Raw genomic sequence first — 21627 nt, 5'->3', positions numbered from 1 at the left:
CTTCAATCACCAATCTGAATTGTGACCAACATCCAACAAACTCACCATGAGAAAAATAGATTGGCGAGCTGGGATGAACATAGAAAATTGCAGTCATTTCAGTTTAGTCTCAAATCTGCCCAATTTGTCACTTGACCCCTCTAACCTATTTCAGTTGGAAACATGCTGTACGCTATTGATAATCTTTGCAGCCCATTAATATGGAGCAGGCAGAATTTTGTCCGGCTGAGCTTGCCGTTAATGAGTGCAGTTATCTCAGTGATCCGTCTGCACTGTGATTCTCTCACACACACGGCTCTCGCTCTGATGGCTTGATGAGACTTAATTAAAGTCTGCAGATTAAAGCTCAGCTCCACAGGCCCATTGAGGAGTGCTAGCTCATCTCCCAGTCCCCATTCAGTCCTCATTCAGTCCGCATCAGTCTTCCTCTAACCAGTACATGCTACCTAACTGCCACTGAGGTTGGGGCCCAGACAGCAAGATAGACAGACACAGGAAATTGCTTTATCAGCAACGTGAGCATGTAACAATCAACCACAAGGAGCGACTAGGGATCTTGTTCATTATCCCCGGGGTGTAGTGAGTGTGTTGGAGGTGGTTCAGTGAAATGTTGTTCATGTGATAAGTAACAAAACCTCACCCGAGACCTATATACAGACCTGTGTTAGCTCCCAGAGAAAATGCCTGCAGGCTTTAACTTAGTGGAATAATACAGTCTTAAGGTGCATAGACAACCCGGTCTAATAACCAGCCAGATACAGGATCATCACAGATCCAGGGTGAGTCATGGGAGTACAAACCACTATAAGGTTATAAGGTCACGGACAGACCATTTTAGTTAAGCCCCTGAATGACCCAGTCATAAATACTATGGTCGTAAATTGATGCAGCTTCTAACATCCAACGGATGAGAACCAATAGGTTCATATGATTTCACAGTTACCATATCAGAGCAATTCACTACATTCAGATGTTGCTTGGAGCACGAAAACCCTATTCCATTTCCGTCACAAACATTCTTCAGAAAATTGTACTTTGCTTCCCTCTAGCGGCTCGAACAATCAACGGCAGGCAGATTGTTCTGGGAGAGCGGTCAGGTTGTGCTTGCTTTTTTATTGCATGAGTAATGCTGGCAGTGACAGCCAAGACTTTAGTCAAGGACGCGGCCCTGGTGCATATTTATTATAGTAAAATAGAGAAAGAGGAGAGAGAGAGAGAGCAACTCAGGTACACACTGGAGCGCATTCTTGGGCGTGGGACAAGAGGAGGGGATGAGGAGGGGGCGTGCTAAAGGTTTTTTTTTTGGTGCACGAGAAAAGCCGCTTATTCATAACACTCCCAGAAGCAGGTGTAGGGCAGGCCACCTAGGCACATGCGTTGCATTGTTCTTAAATTAAAATCTACACATCGAGACCAAGGGGCTTCCGGAGGAATTAATTGCACCGGAAAATGGTTTCGCAATGTTAATTGACATTAGATGCGCTTCTTTTGTTCGCCCGCATCTATACTTCCCGGTTGTGACTGTCGAGACGCACTAGTTAGGTGCGATCGCAAATGACTTGACATAGATAGCGGTGGTCGCAGGTAAACACTTTCTTTCTGAAAAATAGAGGAACAATTGAACACGATGACTGACCAGGTAAGGTGACATACCTTTTTTTTTTTCTTTTTTTCCTAGCATCACCTCGCTGTTTACGTGTGCCAAACGTTTTCTTTAAGTTCAGTAGGCTATATTGAATTATTACACACAATTGCGGTGTGGGCTACACATCCTCTTTAGCGGAACGACTCAAGAAAAGAGCCTCGCAATAAGTAAGCTAGCATTCTAGAAGCACGCGGACACTTTTATGTTCGCAACTCACTCTATCCCCCTCGTCTGTCGCCTTCAAAAGATGCGGACACTCAGTTGTGAAATGTACAGTATTTGTACAGTATTCAATTGAGTCTTTTCTTCTCTCTTTTAGAATAAATTTATCCTAATTAGTGTTATTATTATTATGCTGCAGTATAATTACTCTAACTGTGGAATTCCAACACTGCAATTGAAATGTGAACACCGGTGGGAGAAATAATAATAATAATAATAATAATAATAATAGTGGGCCTAATGTATTGCACTTTAGGGGAAACACCATAGTAGCCTAGAAGCAAGATTACGCTAATTGACGTTTTACAGTGATGATATTAACAAATATAGCAACACCGCATTGCCTTTACTGTACTGTAATATGTTATTGCGTCGTTTTCTGTGTTTTACTGTTTACCCTAGTTATCACCTGTCAGTCCGGGTGAAATTAACTGATGACATGCTCCCCTCAGCCTTGTCACAGAATCTTCTGCGTCTTTCTCCATCCCTCCCCTGCGTCTCCTTGACCATGATTAATTAATTAGACCCTCTCAATTAGTCTAATTGGTTATGTGGCTGAGTCCAGCAGTACTCTCTCTCTCTCTCACTCACTCACTCACTGAGAGGAGTGGAGCTTCTATAGCTCAGCCACAGGCACACCTGCTCATGGCTGGTTGCTGGCTCACAGCGTGAGGGCTCCACCTAGACTAATTGCTGTATTAATATTGATGGAGGTCATCTGCCTGACCTGGTGCTCCATACACACAGAACGCTCGCAGCAATGCTTTTGTTTAAGGCAGACTGTTGGCAGTGTTATCCTAAGCGGCCCTTAGTGTTGTTGAAATCAGAGGACAGTGAAGTGTGTGTGTTTGCATATGCACACACAAAGGTTTACGTAGGCTTAGGTGTTTACTGTTTACGTACATAGAGCCCACACAGGATGCAGTTTACTGTGTGTGTTACATGCAAGGATGGGAGGGAGGAGGGGTCATGGACATTCATGTTTTGACCTACTTTCTGCTAATGCATCCCAGAGTCCCATCAGTCACTAAGCTGTGCAGCAGGGTTTCCTAGCACTACACAGATGATTCAAATAATTAAAGCTGGGTTGTTTGGATCAGCAGTGAAGTCATAGGGGATGGAGTTTGGGAAGTCCTGCCGTACAGTACCACCCCTTTTACATAGCATATTAACTCTCTCTCTCTCTCTATGTGGATCTCTCTCTGTCTCTTGCTTCACCTCTCTCTCTCTCTCTGTGGATCTCTCTCTCTCTCTGTGGATCTCTCTCTGTCTCTTGCTTCACCTCTCTCTCTCCCTCTCTCTCTCTCTCTCTCTCTCTGTGGATCTCTCTCTGTCTCTTGCTTCACCTCTCTCTCTCCCTCTCACACACACACACACTCGCTCGCTCTTCCGCTCTCTTCCCATCCTTGTCTCCGTAGTAGAAGGCCTGCTGTATCAACTCTTTGTGTAACACTTCCTCTCCTGTGTTAACATGCTCTCAGCTCCATTCTCACGAGGGTCATGTCCATTGGGCTGTGTACTCACTACCATTCTCGTCTCTCTCAGTACAGTATGTTTCTCACCGCCGCTCCCCCTCTGAGAAGAGGAAGCACACCTCTACCAATCAAGCACCAGCTGAGGCGGGAGGAGGCCGTATCAGAGGACCATGACTGGATACCAGGGATTGACGAGCCGGCCACGCTGCCAATCAGTGACGCCCTTTGCCGGGATGAATCATTTAGTCAGGCGTCGGAGGGGTGTCACGGGAGTGCCATAAGGATCGTACTACTCGGGCAGAATGGGGTTGGGAAATCGGCACTCTCTCTGGCCCTGGCTGGACTGTCAGACAGCTCACTGTCTGTGGACTCTGAAACAGCCTGTGGTAAAGTTATTCTGTGTGTGTGTGTGTGTTGTGCGTGCAGTGTGCACATGGTGTCTACTTTATGTCTATTACCTAATGTCAGCTGCCACAAAAGAGCAACACCAATCTGAGTCGTGATATTGAAAGTTACTTTCCCCATTTACTTTCTGAGTGCACTCAAGGCTGAGCGATAACGAGACCAGCTGCCATTCGCCAGCACTGTGTGTCATTGTGCCGTCTTGAAGGCCAGGGTAATAATAAAACCAGTCTTGGGCCAAATAATCAATCAATGCCCCAGAAAAGGGATGGGCACATTGCTCTGTAGGAGGGGCTGCCACAGACATGTCATGAAGAGGCAGTCCACACAGGATGTAGATCCTAGGCTGCTTGGAGAGTCGACTTGTTTTCAAGTGTAACCTCAATGTTTTATGTGGGGCACCCTTGTGTATTCTACAATAACCTTGTCCCAGATCTGGGACAACTCCTCAGGCTGTCATTGTGTAATAATACCAGGTATGGGCCCAGGTTAACTGGACCGGTCCAAATGGGCTGAATCACTTCCCTATACTGTATATTCACCTCAAAGCATTTATGTGCTTGTGTTTTGAGTGTCACTATGTTGACGTGTGTGTTTGTGACAAGCACGTCTGTTTCCAGGAGAATGCTACGAGCGCACGGTGTCAGTTGACGATGAGCAGAGTTCAGTCATCATTTATGACAACTGGAAACAGGTGAGTTATTTATGGCCCACGACACCGACATTCCATTCATGTGTAATGTGTTGTGCCAACCCTCTCTATACTGTCTTGTCTTGGTCTGTCTCGTTCTCTCTGAATGCAATTCCCTCTGCCAGTATTCCTGTTCACACGCTGCTGCATTTGAAATGGAAATGTGTCAGGAAGCGTGCGTAGGGTTGCAGAATTCCGAGAACTTTAAATCAAAATCCTTGGGCTTCCAGAAATGCTGGTTGGAGGGTACCGGATTTCCAATTTAGTCCCTCCTCATTCTGGAAATCATCCAGCCGGAATTTCGAGGAAACCAGGGAATTTGTCGAACGTTTAAAGAATTGTTCAACCCTACGTGTGTGTGGCCACCTTGAGGCAGTGGCAGACTGGTTTTTATACTGTCCCTTTTTATTGAAAAAAATAAATAAATGCTAACTTACAAAAATTGAAATTGCTTTCATTTGCTGCAGATATTTGTAGGGCGGTTGTTCCAGTTCTTCTCTTCATTACATATTACAAACAGCATGAATGCGTACCATCCTCTCTATAGACAGAATTTGAATGTGCTTTGAATGAGATGTTTTGTCGTATTCAGTGAATTATAATGAGGCTAGAGGAGCACAGCTGCTCTGAGGTGTGTGTGTGTGTGTGTGTGTGTGTCACTGAGGATTTCATTATGATAAAGTACACTGTAATAGTTTAATATTAACCATGTGATGGTGCAGTTCTGTGTGTACAGCCACGTGACCTAGGGCTCGATTCAACCTGTACCATGTCAGATCTAGAGTTGAAATTTTGAGTTTGCATCTCAATATGACACGTTGTATACATCACAGAAGACTGACACATAACAAAACTGTTTCACATAGAAACACTAGATTTGATTAACTATGCAATTATGAAAAATATTCGTATTCCACCCATGAGGCCACTAGATGGCGCTTTTGGTCATTGACTGCAGGAAAGGGGTCTACCAATAAGTAATAAAATAAAGAAGGCCCTTAAAGTCTGTTTCACACACTAGCCTGATGAATATGCAAGATCATTTTTCTTTCATTTCGATTTTGGCACAAATTCAAATGTGGCACTGACTCGCCCATGGATTGAAGGTTCAGCATTGTCTCAATGAAGAGTTTGGTGTTCAACTAGCCACGTGCGACATGCACACGCAGCTACAAGCGATCGGTGGATGAGCAATATCCACCATCGTAATATGGATGAAGCCTTAGCTGGAATGTGAAGCTAACTGAAGCTGGCTACCTTTTACAAAAACCCTCAGTAGATCTAGCTTGCATTGTAGGATACCCCTCAGGAGTCCTCCTTGGTTTACCGGGTCTGAATTATTTAAACCTAGCTCAGGGGAACTCCATTTAAAGGCCTTTCTCTATCTTTCACTTCTTTAACTGTCTGATCTCCCTTTCTCCAGTACCTCTCTCTCTCCTCACTATCTCTTCCCAAGTTGACCTCTTTTCCTACAGCTGTGTCATCATCTCAAACTCCATCTCCCCCCCCCCCCCCCCCCCTCTTTCGTGTTCTCCCTGTCATACTCAGAACTGACCCCCCCCTTTTTTTTTCAAGTTAACTCTCTCTGAAAGTCAATTACATTTGTTATTCTCTGCGTGCCAATGCAAGCGCTGGTATTAAGCCATGGCAACATAAGCAGGCCAGTGGGATTTGGAGCCGCTCCAGCCCAGCAGCGGCAGAGAGCGAGAGGGGACTGGACCAGCTCCCTCTCCCCCAACACACACACACACACACGTGCACTGTCACTCAAACACGCCCACCCACACCCTCCTTTCACTGCTTATGCTTGCGCCACGACACGCTGCCCATCAAATGACCCTTGACACTGACAGGAGCAGCAGAGTAGAGCAGTGTGTATGTGTGTGCAATGACCCCGGAGGATTTTGACTAGTTCCCGAGTCCCTAGCTAGTCCCCTATTCCATGGGTGCCCCACCCTCCCCGGGTTACCATGGTGACCAGTGGACTGAACAAATCCCGCCCCCCTCATGGGTCAAATCATGTAGAAGCATTGGGCTACAAAGCTTCTTGCTCCCCGGGGGAAAACACTGGTTTTATTCCAGCTTCATGTACAGTACCTCTTCATCACCCCGCTAATTATGGTTGGGTGTTTTTATCGGATTAAAAAAAGAATCAACAAATAGATAACTGCTGTGTATGGTTCCTTGATTCCCAGCTGATTCACACCAGCTGCTACTCAAGTTGAAGCTTCCATGTCAAAGCAACCGAGTCTCACACTAGGCAGCCCTCACAGCCATCCAGCCACATCACCATAGAAGATTTCACTGAGTACACACACACACACACAGCGGCTCTCCGAGTTTCTCTTCAGCTAGCCATGGGACTTGGAGTGCTCTTGACGTCAGGCAGAGAATGGCTTAAATAAGTCATCCAGTTTCCTAAAATAGCCAGTGCATGCTTGGCTGTGACCTGACAGGCCGAGGGTTTCCTCTGTACATGTTACATTTACTGTACCATGGGTCGTTCTCTGTGTACACCACAGCCAATCAGCATCTATCATGGCCAATGGGAGGAGCCAAGGTGTTTTGATGGCTGTGGGTTGACTCTCTAGTACTTCCTCTCTCTAATAACAGGCTAGTATCACCTGTATTCACCACCAGGATTTCTCCATGCTGGAGGTCTGAGCCAGCTGTGAGTGAATGGATCTCAGCGTGGAGCCATTAATTACTACACAAGTCAGCCTCTCAAAATACACTGTCTGTCTGCTGGAGGTGTCCATAATTATTTAATAAATATTAAATAGTTATACTAGAAAATCCTGGATGGAGTCTGAGGTCAGTTGTCAGCCAGTATATACGCTACATTACCAAAAGCAAGTCGAACATTTCATTCCAAAATCATGGGCATTAATATGGAGTTGGTCCCCCCCCCCCCCTTTAATTCTTTAATGCTATAACAGCCTCCACTCTTCTGGGAAGATTTTCCACTAGATGTTGAAATGTTGCTCAGGGGACTTGCTTCCACGAGCATCTTCCACGAGCATCAGCCACGAGCATTAGTGAGGTCGGGCGCTGATATTGGGACAATTAGGCTTGGCTCGCAGTCGGCGTTCCAATTCATCCCAAAGGTGTTTTGATGGGGTTGAGGTCAGAGCTCTGTGCAGGCCAGTCAAGTTCTTTCACACCGATCTCGACAAACCATTTCTGTTTGGACCTCGCTTTGTGCACGGGGGCATTGTCATGCTGAAACAGGAAAGGAAGTTGGAAGCACAGGATCGTCAACAATGTTGTTGTATGCTGTAGTGTTAAGATTTCCCTTTTGGAACTAAGGGGCCTAGCCCGAACCATGAAAAACATCCCCAGACCATTATTCCTCTTCCACCAAACTTTACAGTTGGCATTATGCATTGGGGCAGGTAGCATTCTACTGGCATCCTCCAAAACCAGATGGTGAAGCGTGATTCATCCCTCCAGAGAACGCATTTCCACTGCTCCAGAGTCCAATGGTGGCGAGCTTTACACCACTCCAGCCGATGCTTCGCATTGTGCATGGTGATCTTAGGCTTGTGTGCGGTTGCTCGGCCATGGAAACCCATTTCATGAAGCCCCTGACAAACATTTATTGTGCTGACGTTGCTTCGAGGCAGTTTGGAGCTCGGTAGTGAGTGTTGTAACCAAGGACATAAAATGTGTATGCGGTTCAGCACTCGGCGGTCCCATCCCTTTCTGTGAGCTTGTGTGGCCTACCTCTTCACGGCTGAGACGTTGTTGCTCCTAGACGTTTCCACTTCACAATTGCAGCACTTACAATTGACTGAGACGTCTCTAGCAGGGCAGAAATATGACACACCGACTTGTTTGAAAGGTGGAATCCAATGACGGTGCCACGTTGAAAGTCCCTGAGCTCTTTAGTAAGGCCAATGCTTGGCTATGGAGATTGCATGGCTGTGTGCTCGATTATATACGTCTGTCAGCAATAGGTGTGGCTGAAATAGCCAAATCCACTCATTTGAAGGGGATGTCCACATACTTTTGTATATATAGTGTATTAGCCATTTTCTACGGAGACGAGGATGTGTGTGGTTTTTAGATGGTGTGTTTATTTGTGAAGGGTTGTTTTGGTGTGTAAAATAGTATTTTCTAGTAAGAATTTTTGGATGTTTTGTGTCTATAAAAAGAGGTCAGTGTACAGATATTTGTCTTTACAGTAATGTGTATATTTGTTAGACTGCACTGTTGTGTATTTATGTTGACCGGTCATTCTGTTGTTCTTTGTGTATAGACTGGTTGTTGTGGCTGGTCATTCTGCATTTGTTTGTGTAGAGAAGTCAGTCTGCATCGTTGTGTATATTTATCAGTCTCTTGTTGTGCGTATTTGTGTAGTGAAAGATCAGTCTATATCGGTGTGTATTTGTGAAGGGAGGTGGCAGTTCTGCGGTGTTGTGTAATGCGGTCAGTTTGTGGCGTTGTATATTTGTGTATGCAGAGCAGTCTTATGTGTGTCTGTATAGTGCGGTCAGTATCTATTGTTGTGTGTCTATTCTACGTGTGTGTGTACGGCCGGAGCTAGCCTCTATAATGTCAGCCCGGAGGGGTGTGGTGCCTCGATGCAGCCCCAAGTAACCAACCCAGCACTCGGCTCCACTAAAGAGTTACATCCAATTATCAGATTTTGACTCTTCAACCAGAGGAAGGTCTCTGGGCCAATCTATCTCCGCTCCTCTCTCCCTCTCTCTCCCGCTCCATTCATCTTTCTCTTGACCTATTTTATTCTGACTATCTGGACCCTGGACTGATTATTTTTTTCCTCTTGTTTAAATGACTGAACTTTCTAATTTGGCCTCGTTTTCAAGCTTGGTCATTAACAAATGCTAGCGGCCATAACTGAAGCCAGAGAGGAGGAGGAGGAGGAGGAGGAGGAGGAGGTGAAGGCGGCGACGCGAGCGGGTTTACTCCGCCAAAAATCCTGTTGAGCAGATCATGAATTATTAAGCAAGTGAGGAGTTTTTTTGTATGGGCGGCAATGAGCGGCTTACGTCAGGCTTATTTGATCTGATAGAGTTTTCATAATGCTGAGGTTGTTACGAGGGTATTGACATAAGTGTGATGCACATGTCATCCCGGCAACCTTGAGGAAAAAAAACACTTTGAGAGTTGCCCCTGTTGAAATTCGAGAAGGTCTATCCATATTCATGAGGCTAGCATAGCATCTCATTCTCCGTTAAATACAGGCGGTTGATGTCAACACCCCCCTCGTCAAATATTCAAATAATTAGATGTGTCGACCAATCCAAAGAGAGGAATAGGCGGGAGCTTGAGAAGCATCTAGTCATTATATCCAGTGTCACTGCTGAAGCCAAATGAGTTGTCTTATGGGTGTTGTTTGATGTGGGTGTTTCTTGGGTGTGTCGTCGCCATTTAAATCACAACAAACAAGGACAGTAGTGAGTACAGTGAGCTAAGGTAATCCAAGATGGCTTTGTTATGGAGAGAAGAAAGTTTTGAAGTTGAGGACCTTTCACCTCCTTACTATCTCGCCATCTCAAGATGGTCCGCCACATTTTAATCATTTCGCGGACGCTCTTATCCTGAGTGATTTACAGGGGCAATTAGGATTAAGTGCCTTACTCAAGGGCACATCGACAGTATTTTGACCTAGTCGGCTCAGGGATTGAAGCCTTCGGTTACTGGCCCAACGCTCTTAACCGCTCATCTACCTGCCGCCCTCATTCAGTTCTATGTGTAGGCTAAGTCCTGCGCTGACTTGGTGTTTAGCCAAGCTGACGGCAGCTAGCTAGCATAGCTTGATGATCGCTGCAGGGTCAAAAGCTTCAAGTTCCTAAGCGTGCACATCACTGAGGACCTGAAATGGTCTCGCCACACTGACATTGTGGTGAAGAAGGTGCAACAGCGCCTCTACAACCTCAGGCGACTAAATAAGTTGGTCATGTCCCCTAAGACCCTCTGCAGACGCACCAAGGAGAGCATTCTGTTGGGCTGCATCACCGCCTGCTATGGCAACCGCTCCCACCCTCAACAGCATGGCTCTCCAGAGGGTTGCGCAGACAGCCCAACGCCTCACCGAGCCCACGCTGCCTTCCCCGCAGGACATCTACGACAGCACCCGGTTTCAAAAAGGCCATGAAGATCATCAAGGACCTCTGTCACCCGAGCCACGGACTGTTCACTCGGCTACCATCTGACAGACCGAGACCGTAACAGATGCATCAAAGCCAAGACAGAGAGACTAAAAAAAACAGCTTCTATTACCAGACCATCAGACTGTTGAACAGCCATCACTAGCCGTCTACCAAGTGATGCACACTCACTCACACAAACTGCACACACAAGCTTTCACACACACCTCAAACTCATGAACACACGCAGATGCGTACACACACACACACACACACACACACTCAGCCAATGCTGCTGTCCCATGCTATAGAGACATTGAACCACTGGTCGCTTCCCGTTTCACACTGTGTATTTAAATACTGTATCCCCGACCATGGCTTATTCTAATATTTCTACCACTGTACATTGTATTTTTTTTACACTGTTTATACACGCAGCATATGTAAACTCAGCAAAAAAAAGAAACGTCCCTTTTTCAGGACCCTGTCTTTCAAAGAAACTTCGTAAAAATCCAAATAACTTCACAGATCTTCATTGTAAAAGGTTTAAACACGGTTTCCCATGCTTGTTCAATGAACCGTAAACAATTAATGAACATGCACCTGTGGAACGGTCGTTAAGACACTGACAGCTTACAGACGGTAGGCAATTAAGGTCACAGTTATGAAAACGTAGGACACTAAAGAGGCCTTTCTACTGACTCTGAAAAACACAAAGAAATATGCCCAGGGTACCTGCTCATCTGTGTGAACGTGCCTTAGGCCTGCTGCTAGAAGGCATGAGGACTGCAGATGTGGCCAGGGCAATAAATTGCAATGTCCGTACTGTGAGACGCCTAAGATAGCGCTACAGGACGGACAGCTGATTGTCCTTAAAGTGGCAGACCACCTGCACAGGATCGGAACATCCGAACATCACACCTGCGGGACAGGTACAGGATGGCAACAACTGCCCGAGTTACACCAGGAAAGCACAATCCCTCCATCGGTGCTCAGACTGTCTGCAATAGGCTGAGTGAGGCTGGACTGAGGGCTTGTAGGCCTGTTGTAAGGCAGGTCCTCCTCAGATATCACCGGCAACACCGTTGCCTACGGGCACAAACCCACCGTCGTTGGACCAGTGAAGAGCAAAAAGTACTCTTCACTGACGAGTCGCGGTTTTGTCTCACTAGGGGTGATGGTCGGATTCGCGTTTATCGTCGAAGGAATGGGCGTTACACCGAGGCCTGTACTCTGGAGCGGGATCGGTTTTTTTTGGGGGGGGGGGCGTCATGGTCTGGGGCGGTGTGTCGCAGCATCATCAAACTGAGATTGTCATTACAGGCAATCGCAACGCTGTGTGTTACAGGGAAGACATCCTCCTCCCTCATGTGGTACCCTTCCTGCAGGCTCATCCTGACATGACCCTCCAGCCTGACAATGCCACCAGCCATACTGCTCATTATGTACGTGATTTCCTTCAAGACAGGAATGTCAGTGTTCTGCCATGGCCAGCGAAGAGCCTTGATCTCAATCCCATTGAGCACATCTGGGACCTGTTGGATTGAAGGGTGAGGACTAGGGCCATTCCCCCCCAGAAATGTTGGGGAACTTGCAGGTGCCTTGGTGGAGGAGTGGGATAAAATGGTGCAGTATGGTGCAGTCGATGAGGAGGAGATGCACTGCAGTACTTATTGCAGCTGGTGGCCAGACTGTTACTTTTGATTTTGACCCCCCCCCCCCCTCCCCCTTTGTTCGGGGCCACATTATTAAATTTCTGTTAGTCACATGTCTGTGGAACTTGTTCAGTTTGTCTCAGTTGTTGAATCTTATGTTCATACAAATATTTCCGCACGTCAAGTTTGCTGAAAATAAACGCAAGTTGACAGTGAGAGGATGTTTTTTTTTCTGAGTTTATTTATATACTGGATTCTTGACATGGCTCTCTCCTAATATAACTACTGCCGTACATACCATTGTTAGTTTATCTTGTGTAAATCCCCCTGGTGTACATATGTATAGATTGCATCTTGATACTGCTGCTTTATGGATCTGTTAATTGGATTCGTTCCTGCCATTTCTTGATTTCTGACCTTTTTTTTCCTTTGTAATTTTCTATACATTTGAATAGTTTGACATTTGACTGCGTTGTTAGGAGCTCGTAACATAAGCATTTCACTGCACCACTTTAACACCTGCTAAACTGTGTACGGGACCAATACACTTTGATTTGTAAAGACTTGTTACCGTGGAAACGGTATCAACTGCCTGTTGAATGCCCGGTCTTGAGTCAGCGCAGCTGTCCAGCAACACAATATGCTAGAACTGGCTAGTTTGGTCTCGAGACTTGACTTCATGACCAAAACTATCCTATATACACTTTGTAGTAAAAAAAAGTACACTACAATAAATGTTTCTGACTCATCCATGCCACATAGACCATTTTCAAATGGAGAAGTTGGTTTTCAGGGGCAGTTTCTCTTTTAATCCCAGTCCCTGTTTGTGTTCCAGGAAAGGGGGGGGGGGTTGTGGTTGTGTGTTTTTAGATGTTATGAGGTGAGATTTCTGAACTGATTTCCAAGTTCACGCTGTAAAAGCTGCTTTACATTGAGCTCTGATAACTCATCTGGTTTCTCGTAAAGAAGTGGCTTTAGGGCAAATAGATTTATAGTGCTACAGAGTTTATAGTTTAACACAGGACACAGGAGGAGAATACAGGCGATGACACTGTCTGGGAGGCATTTTATAAAGGGATTATATTATACATGTCAGGTTGCTGTTGATGGCTTTTACTCAGGAGTTGAATCATATATGGTGACGTATGCTAAGTGACAAGATAACTGACTCTCACAAGCTCGCCGTGTGTGTGTGTGTGTGTGTGTGTGTGAGAGAGAGAGAGAGAGGGGGAAGGCTGCATGCCCTGACAGATGGCCTGGGCCACAGCAGTGAAATGGAACAGAGAGGAGCTGACTGACTAAAGGAGGACAAACACAGTGTTGAGTTAGCAAGCATCCCTCTGATGGAAAGCCCTTTTACGTTGTCACAGTTACCCTGGAGAGCTCTCCGTCATGACGCCGCCAATCGATCTGCGACGTGGCCGTGTTTCTCTTCGCTGCTTACAAAGATTAGTGTGTGTGTGTGTGTCTCTCCCTCCACAAAGCCTGGTAGTTCTGCTCCCCCTCCCCCTCCTCATCCCCCCGCGCCCAGCCCAGAAGGTGACAGGTGGCCAGGCTCACTTCCGCGCCGCTAGCTCCCCTCTCCTCCAGAGAGAGATGGAGTGGGTTCCGGAGACCATGGATTTCCTGCTGTGGGGGTGCAATCCTCTTTGGCTTGTGGGAGCTGTGAATTTTTCAGGCGGAGACTCTCTCTAGAGGGCTGAAATTCATCTTCAGGGTCGTGTGGATGTAGGGCACACAGACAGAAACAGACACAGGCAGACATGGCTGGCTATGGTGGGTTAGGAGGGGGGGGGGGGGCAGCTCTTCTCCTGTGTGCCTGAATTAATCTGAGAGGCCTGTCCTTCAGAGCCAAAGCGTACTATAAAGGCCACGACTAGAGGGAGGGAGACCTTAATGGAAGCCCAGTGAAGCAGTGTTTCACTGCGAAAAGGTTCAGAAGCCAGTTCACAAGGGCACCATGTGTTTTGGATTTGGGACAAAGCCCCTGTCAGTCCACTCAGCAGAGTACGTAAATACAAAAATGCACATCCGACAGCGACGAAGTGTGTATCATTGTCATTTAATCTGTCTCTCTCTGTGTGTGTGTTTTGGTGTTCATAGGACCTGTCCACGCTGCAGTGTGAGGTGGTTGTCCTGGTGTTCTCTGTGACAGACAGAAGAAGTTTCCACCGCACCGCTCAGCTCCGCCTCATCCTCAGGGAGTCGCTGCCCCACACTCCCATCATCCTTGTGGGCAACAAGAGTGACCTCGTCCGCTCTCGGGAGATCAGCACAGAGGGTAGGGAGAACGCCCTCGTTATACTGTAAAAACACACTCCATTATCACCTTGAGCGCTCCAGAGTGTTTTATAATGTACCTCCTATCAATCTACTGGTCTCTCCTTTCCACCATTGAACCACCATTCTCATGTGATCGCGTACAGTGCATAGAGAGAATGCAGTATTGCATAAAAATGAATGCAGTACATACTTAGTCGATGCAATGAACACTCCCCCCCCACCCCCCTTTCCCAACCATTTTCACGTTTAAACCGGCAGAGCCTCATAACATTCAGCACAGCATGGCTCCCTCCCTTTCCTTTTGAATATTGGTGTCTGCTTTCTACCCTTGTCCTCCGTCTGTCTTTCGTCATGGCCCACCTAATCTGTGCCTGTGTGTTATGCCATTTGTCACCTATAACTGTATTTCCATTTGAGAGCCAGAGAGACAGTTTATCTGTGATCACCAAAAATCAATTCCTGGCTGCTGTGAGGAGCAATATGGGAAGAGAAATGTTTCCCATTGCCACCTCCTTATGGGAGAAAAATGGACCCATGTAATTGTTACCGAATGAAACCATAAGCACCAGTTTGGCGCGGTGATTCACTGAAATGGCTTCCAGTGGATTGAAAAGCACAACATTCTCTAGGGCCAGGGAATTATGTTGGCTACCTTTTTTTTTTTTCTGTGGACCATTGTTCCATTCTGACATGATGCACAAAGCTGATTCTGGAACCACATTAATCTAGTCTAGTGGAAATGCCTATGTCTATATCGCTGTAACCTCGTCCGTAATTACAATGCAAAACTCCTAGTCACATAGCCTACAGTAAGCAACAGAAAATAGGACACCAACCCCCAGTTGTTTTCCTTCTATTATTATCCCATCATACCTGTTCACAATTAAAGCAGTGACCTCTAACTACTTTTATAAACTGGGTGGTTCAAGCCCGAATGCTGATTGGCCCACAGCCATGGTATATCGGACCGTATACAACGGGTATGACAAAACATTTTAATTTTTACTGCTCTAATTACGTTAGTAACCAGTATTTATAACCGCAATAAGACACCTCGGGGGGTTGTGCGATATGGCCAATATGCCACGGCTAAGGGCTGTGTCCAGGCGTTGCGTTGTGCGTCGGAACAGTCCTTAGCCGTGGTTTATTGGCCCTATTGCACACCCCCCTCGGGGCCTTATTGCTTAAGTATACGTGTTTATGGACACGTAGCTCTCCCTCCTATCTCATCCCCTGCAGGGTTACTTCAGCTGTGTGCCTCGCCTCCTGTTCTGTGTTGTTTTTGGAGGCTTCCCCCACTTTATTTGGATGATCTCTCTAGCGCACAGGGCTATCACTATCTTAACGTGTGTGTGTGTGTGTGTGTGTGTGTGTGTGTGTGTGTGTGTGTGTGTGTGTGTGTGTGTCAGCACACACGGGCACCCACGCACGCACACACAGACTCGCACTTAAACGTACCAGCTGGCAACCACATTCTCACACCTCTCCCTACTCTCTGTGTGGTGTGGGTGACACTGCTTGTGCCGTGTGGAAAGCTGTGATAATGGGGATGAACCGAGAGGAGAGATGCCTGGGATGGCCATGCTACAAGGGCTGGTGCAGGAGTATGTGAATACAAGTGATTGAGTGGGGATTTTTGTGTGGGTGTGAGACCTATTGTTTTGGGTGAAATCTTTTTTTAATTTTTAATTTTAGTATAGGTTGTCTAGCCCACCATAAGACACAGAAGGGGGTGTGTGTCTGTGTTGTGCATGAACTCATGCTCAGTCATGGGTTCGGCATGCAGTCAGCGAGATAGAGAGGGGGGGAAAGGAGAGAGGAGGGTTGTTCTTAGGATATGCTCCTTACCCATGTGCTCAGCATGTTCCCCATCTGAGAGAACTACAAGAATAATGTGGTCATTGAGATGCAAATGCTACATCTCTTACCTCTGCATTCTGTGTCCTGATTCCCTGACTGATATTTAAGCCCGAGTAAGGAAGTGAACTTGCCTGGCTGGTGGACAACTCAACATTCATATTGTGCTTGAGATTGTAGGTCCTAAAATGAATTGATGGAATTACAGTGACATTTCTTTCTCTCTCCTCTCACAGTATACATTATGTTTTTCATTCATCTTCTCAGCGAGGGTGAAGCTCTACCGTCTTTGTTTACACATTGCTGTTGCTTTGATATCTGCCCGAGCTGCTCTTTGCATGTCGTCGCTGACTGATGACAACATCGTCTCCAAAACAGAACATTTTCAGGAAATGTAATAAAATTACCATGTTTTTTTTTTCCATTAACAAACCATTATGAAACCTCGGAAGCTATTTTAAATACATGTTATTTATTGGTCCTCAAGTCAATAAATGTCAGACCAAAAAAAGAAAATTGGCAAAAAACATTTTTAGTTGCGACGTTTTCATCGTACAGCGACTGTGTGCTGTTTAGTCTGTCCCTGCACTCAAAGGAGGGAAAGAATACAATCTTTCCCTCTCTCTCCTCCCCTCCTTCCTCTCTCCTCTCCTCCCTGCACCTCTCTCCCCCTCTCTCGCTCACCTTACCTTGTCGCATCCCTGCTCTCGGAGTCTGCTGTTGGAGTGCTGTGAGGGACACAGAAGCCCTGCTGAGTCATAGAGAACAGTGGCCAACCCTCACATCTCCACGTCAGCCAGCCACTCCCACCGCCACACTATGTTCTCATGTTGCTCTCATCTCATTGTGGCTCATCCCTGCCTCAGCTCAGCTCCATTCAATTCAATGTTATTTTCAATTCAATGTTATCAGGTTGAGACGCCAGTCAATCAGTTATATGTAGTAGATAGTAGGATAAGCCCAGCTGATCTGATCAGATTTGATCCTTTCCACTAAACATGGCTTATCATGGTATCTCTATTCTCTACATCCCCACCCCTCTATCTCTCCCTGTTCCAGAGGCCCACTCCAGTGCCATGATGTATGAATGCCAGTATCTGGAGCTGTCTGCCTCCCTGGACCACGGCACCACCGAGCTGCTGGAGGGAGCGGTGAGGGCTGCCAGGGGTGACTGCGTGGGGCCGGGCTGGACGGAGGGGGACCCTGGGGCGGGGCGCAGGGAGAGCCTTACCAGCAAGGCCAAGCGCTTCCTGGCTGGCCTGGTGCCGCGGTCCTACGGCCGAGGAGACCGGGACAGGGGTCAGTACAGGGAGATGAGCAGACACCGGGGCAGCAAGATCCTCCGACAGAAATCGCGCTCCTGCCATGATCTCAGTGCAATGTGACACATCAGACAGACCGAGAGAGGAGGTGAGGTGTGTGAAAAGGGGAGGGGAAAAAATTGAGGAAAACAGAGGATGGGAGATGAGTTATGGAGGGGAAAACTGGGACGGGGGATGGTGAGAAGTGTAGCATTGGAGAGGGAGGGGCCGTTAGAAATGAAGCTGTACCTTAGGGAACTAGAGTGCGAGAGCGAGAGGTGAAGTCATTAGAATAGCAGGATGAGATGAATACTAGTAGACTCATTATGCAATGTAGAGGGGGGAAAAAAGTCACATTGGAGAAAGAATCAAGTAAGAAAAAGGGGATTGGAAAATTATTGTGCAAGATGGAAAATAATGAGTGTCAAATACACACACACACACACACACACGAGGCACGCACTGTCTAATTACGTAGAGACTGATAGAGATCTAACGTAGACCTAGGGCTGTATTCAATCTGGATCGCCGGAACGTTCCAGATTGCGCGCTAGTTAATGTATTGGTCGTTTCCAATTAAGCCGACATATGCAGCGTGGACCGTGAATACGCGATACGGATTGAATAGAGGCCCTTATATAGTCCCTGTTTTTAAAAGCATGATGTTACACTGTGAGTAGAGTTGCAGAGAGAGGCTCATATTATTATTATTATTATAATGTCTTGTATTCCCTTATTGGCCGGTAGCTACAGTATACAACCCCCCTCCCCTGCGATCGCCAATGCAAGGCCCTTTATAAAAGCCTCATCCGTGCACTTTTTATACTGTGGGTTTTCATGTCGATTTTCATGTCGCTGCATAATCCCTTTAAATCAGGTATAGATTTGGGATGTATTTTCTTTTTCTACCGCGACCCCACAGAGACGAGAACTTGGTTGGAGCGGGTATTATTACAGTAGCTATTCTGAAAGTATAGTAGATGTAGACTCAGGTTTTGCGGTTATATGAAATCTGGCCACCTATTCACCTTTACACTGACTCCATGGTAAACATCCCTGCACTCAGTTATGATCCTAATATATATGCAGCTACTGCAGAGCCTAGCGATAAGTAAATGGCTCTAAATGAAAAGAAGCAATAGTTGTAACTAGGGCCCAGAGTTTTTCCTGTTCACATGACTTGAAGACCTAATCAGGGAAAACTCTGGCCCCTATGTGTAGACACAAACTGGCAGAACCCACTCAACTAACTACTGGCTGAGTCAGAGCACGTTGGGTTGCTACAGGAAGATCGACGAAGATGAGGGTTGAGGAGACGACAAGAGAGACTCAACTACCTGTGGCTGTTTCATGTTAGTTTTTTTGTGTTTTTTTTACCTGTTGAAATTGTATACACACACTACATACATACATATAGGACATTTGCATATACGGATAACTACCAAAATAAAGGAAACACCAAGATAATAGTGTCTTAATAGGGCATTGGGCCACCACGAGCCGCCAGAACAGCGTAAATGCGCCTTGACATAGACTCTACAAGTGTCTGGAACTCTACTGGAGGGATGTGACACCCTTCGTCTACGAGAAATTCCATAATTTGGTGTTTTGTTGATGGTGGTGGAAAATGCTGTATCACTGAGCTCTTCTAGCCATGGGCGCCAAAATAATGATCATGTATAAAAATGTGCATTTTTATACTAGCCCAATGTTGTAGTCGAGTCCCTATGGCTGAATTCGAGTCCAAGTCACCAATAGTCGAGTTACGTCCAATTTGTAATAGGTCTTATTATGCAATTGTTTCTGGTCACCACCAGATGGCAGTATATTGTCACTCCCTCATGTGGAAACCCAACTAATTTACTATTCATCACTACCTCACAAGTTCTACTCAATACCTGTGTTTCACTACTTATTTACTACATAAATGAATGGTAAGTCAGGCTCTCAACTACTTGTTTGTTATCGACCCACTGACATTTGTGTAGTTTTAATTTATTTATTGCAGAGTGAAAACTAAAGGGAGACTGGCTATGGGATGCAGGGGGGAAATTGAGAGGGTATAGCAAGATGACAAATTCAAAGACCGCCTACTTTTCTATAGTCTAGGAGAGAGACAAATAGCTAGACTGTTGTTTTACTGTTAAACTCAATACTATTGTTTTCAATTTGGTAAAGCAGATAAAGCTAAATAGTAGGCTGGTGGTTACAGGGAAGCAAGAGACACTTGCGCGATGTGTAGCCTATGATCGGAGCCGGAGTGGATCCTGACTGCCCACAAACATCGCTTGCTCCCCCGCAGCTCACAAGCTGATGTAGGCTGCATGTGCCAGGTGTGGCATGTCCTTCCCACTGCTAGAGAGCAGAGTCCTCGCTGCTCTGCACACCTAGTGCCACTTATATTCTGCGTCTCATAGTAGCCTATCCAGTCCAAGTGTAACGTTACAAGAAGGCGAGTCCGAGTCAACAATGGCATCCTGGTCTCAGATCATTTTGTATTATTCTATATGTAAATCCGAGACTCCCCATTTAGTGTGATATGTTATGTTTCGTATGGTATGTATTCATTTTTGGATGCTCATCCAATTCATATGATATGTTATGAATTCCAATTTGTTGTGGCTAATGTTAGGTTAAAGGGTTAAGGTTATGGGAAGGGTTAGTTAACATGCAAAGTAGCAAGTAGTTAAAGTTGCTAAAATGCTAAAGTTGTCCATGATGAGATTCGAACAAGTCTGAATTTCCAGACTTTTGCATTATGCACCCACCCATCCACCCCGACCAATCACCATCCTTTCATTTTTGCCTTAAGTAACCTTCTGTCTTATGTAACCATACCTAACATATCATACTAATTTGAGTGTCTCAAATTTACATTTACTTTGTTACGTCTAGTCTTTGAAACCAGGCTGCCAATGGTTGAGAAGTTGAGTCCGAGTTACCAGTGGTCGAGTCCAAGTTGAGTCACAAGTCATGAAAACGGACTCGAGTACTACAACACTGACCCTAAGCATGATGGGGGATATTAATTGCATAATTAACTCAGGAACCACACCTGTGTGGAAGCACCTGATTTTAATATACTTTGTATCCCTCATTTGCGCAAGTGTTCCCTTTATCTTGGCAGTTACCTGTACATGAACTACCATAGAACAGAGCGTTACTGTGGGGGCTGGCCACACAGGCAAGCACAACCATAAGCGTTCTGGAAACGTTGCTTGGATGTCTTGTCCGCGTGTGGCAACTACATTGACATACATTAGCTACACATGCTCACTCATTTGTCACTGTCTATTATTACACACTTGTCTTTCGAAAGATAATAAATTCATTTTGTTTGACGTCCTTGATGAGTGTTATATGTTCTTGTCTCATTTGTTTCACACACTAGTGTTAAACTAACACAGGGATGGGCAACTTTGATTGGGGTGGGGGCCACAACAAATATGAACTCATCTTGCGGGGCCACAGTGGCTCTACTTAACTCTCTTACTGTAACTAAATGCATTATACCAGTAGCCGATCTAGTCTTTTGGGGGCCCTAAGCGAGATTTGGTTGGTTCCCCCCTATACCTCGCTGGCAAAACATTTTACTGACCCCCGTCTTGAAGGCGGAGAATGAATGTCTACACATTTGCCATGGGGCTTTGAGAAAATGTTGCATCTTTTTAAAGCAATTTTTTTGTATTCTACACATTTTGCCATATGGTGGAGATTATTTTTTCTCTCAATTTTATACCAAATAACATGCAATTCTACTAAATCTGCCATGGGGCAGACAGAAGTATTAACATTTTACTGCAATTTTATCAATTTTTGCCATTTTAAAACTAATTTCCTGAAATTCTACACATTTTGCCATAATTTATGCACCGTTAATATGAGATCTGAGTGAGGGTGACTAACAACATCAATGGGGTCAAGAGGTCAGGGTCCTGGTTGGTATTCAGAATATGATTACTAGCTAGCTAGCTATACTA

General features: G+C 45.8%; 1 protein-coding gene across 3 annotated transcripts; it reads left to right on the top strand.

The window, feature by feature from the left end:
* The first annotated feature begins 1095 nt into the window (after positions 1-1095).
* On the top strand, positions 1096-20995 carry LOC109872189 (GTP-binding protein REM 2-like). 3 transcript variants are annotated; one of them, XM_031806582.1, is made up of 6 exons: positions 1154-1639; positions 3413-3728; positions 4365-4438; positions 14310-14487; positions 17406-17761; positions 18869-20995. In XM_031806582.1, exons 1-5 carry the CDS (start codon positions 1628-1630, stop codon positions 17729-17731), a joined length of 906 nt encoding a protein of 301 aa, XP_031662442.1. In that variant the 5' UTR covers positions 1154-1627; the 3' UTR covers positions 17732-17761; positions 18869-20995. The 3 variants fall into 3 exon arrangements, with proteins under 3 accessions (XP_031662441.1, XP_031662442.1, XP_020318920.1); XM_020463331.2 differs by having other exon boundaries at positions 1155-1639; positions 17406-17756; XM_031806581.1 differs by having other exon boundaries at positions 1096-1639; positions 17406-20995.
* The last annotated feature ends 632 nt before the right edge of the window (positions 20996-21627 follow it).

Source organism: Oncorhynchus kisutch, linkage group LG27 (genome assembly GCF_002021735.2).
Source record: "Oncorhynchus kisutch isolate 150728-3 linkage group LG27, Okis_V2, whole genome shotgun sequence".
In the NCBI taxonomy this organism is placed as follows: Eukaryota; Metazoa; Chordata; class Actinopteri; order Salmoniformes; family Salmonidae; genus Oncorhynchus; species Oncorhynchus kisutch.
The sequence above is the reverse complement of the archived record's forward strand: the minus strand, read 5'-3'. Positions and strand labels throughout refer to the sequence as shown.

What these genes read in the sequence shown, in the direction of transcription:
- LOC109872189 (XM_031806581.1), top strand. An exon ending in GGACTCTGAAACAGCCTGTG is followed by an intron (nt 3,729 to 4,364) that starts GTAAAGTTATTC and finishes GTCTGTTTCCAG; the next exon opens with GAGAATGCTACGAGCGCACG. An exon ending in TTTATGACAACTGGAAACAG is followed by an intron (nt 4,439 to 14,309) that starts GTGAGTTATTTA and finishes TGGTGTTCATAG; the next exon opens with GACCTGTCCACGCTGCAGTG.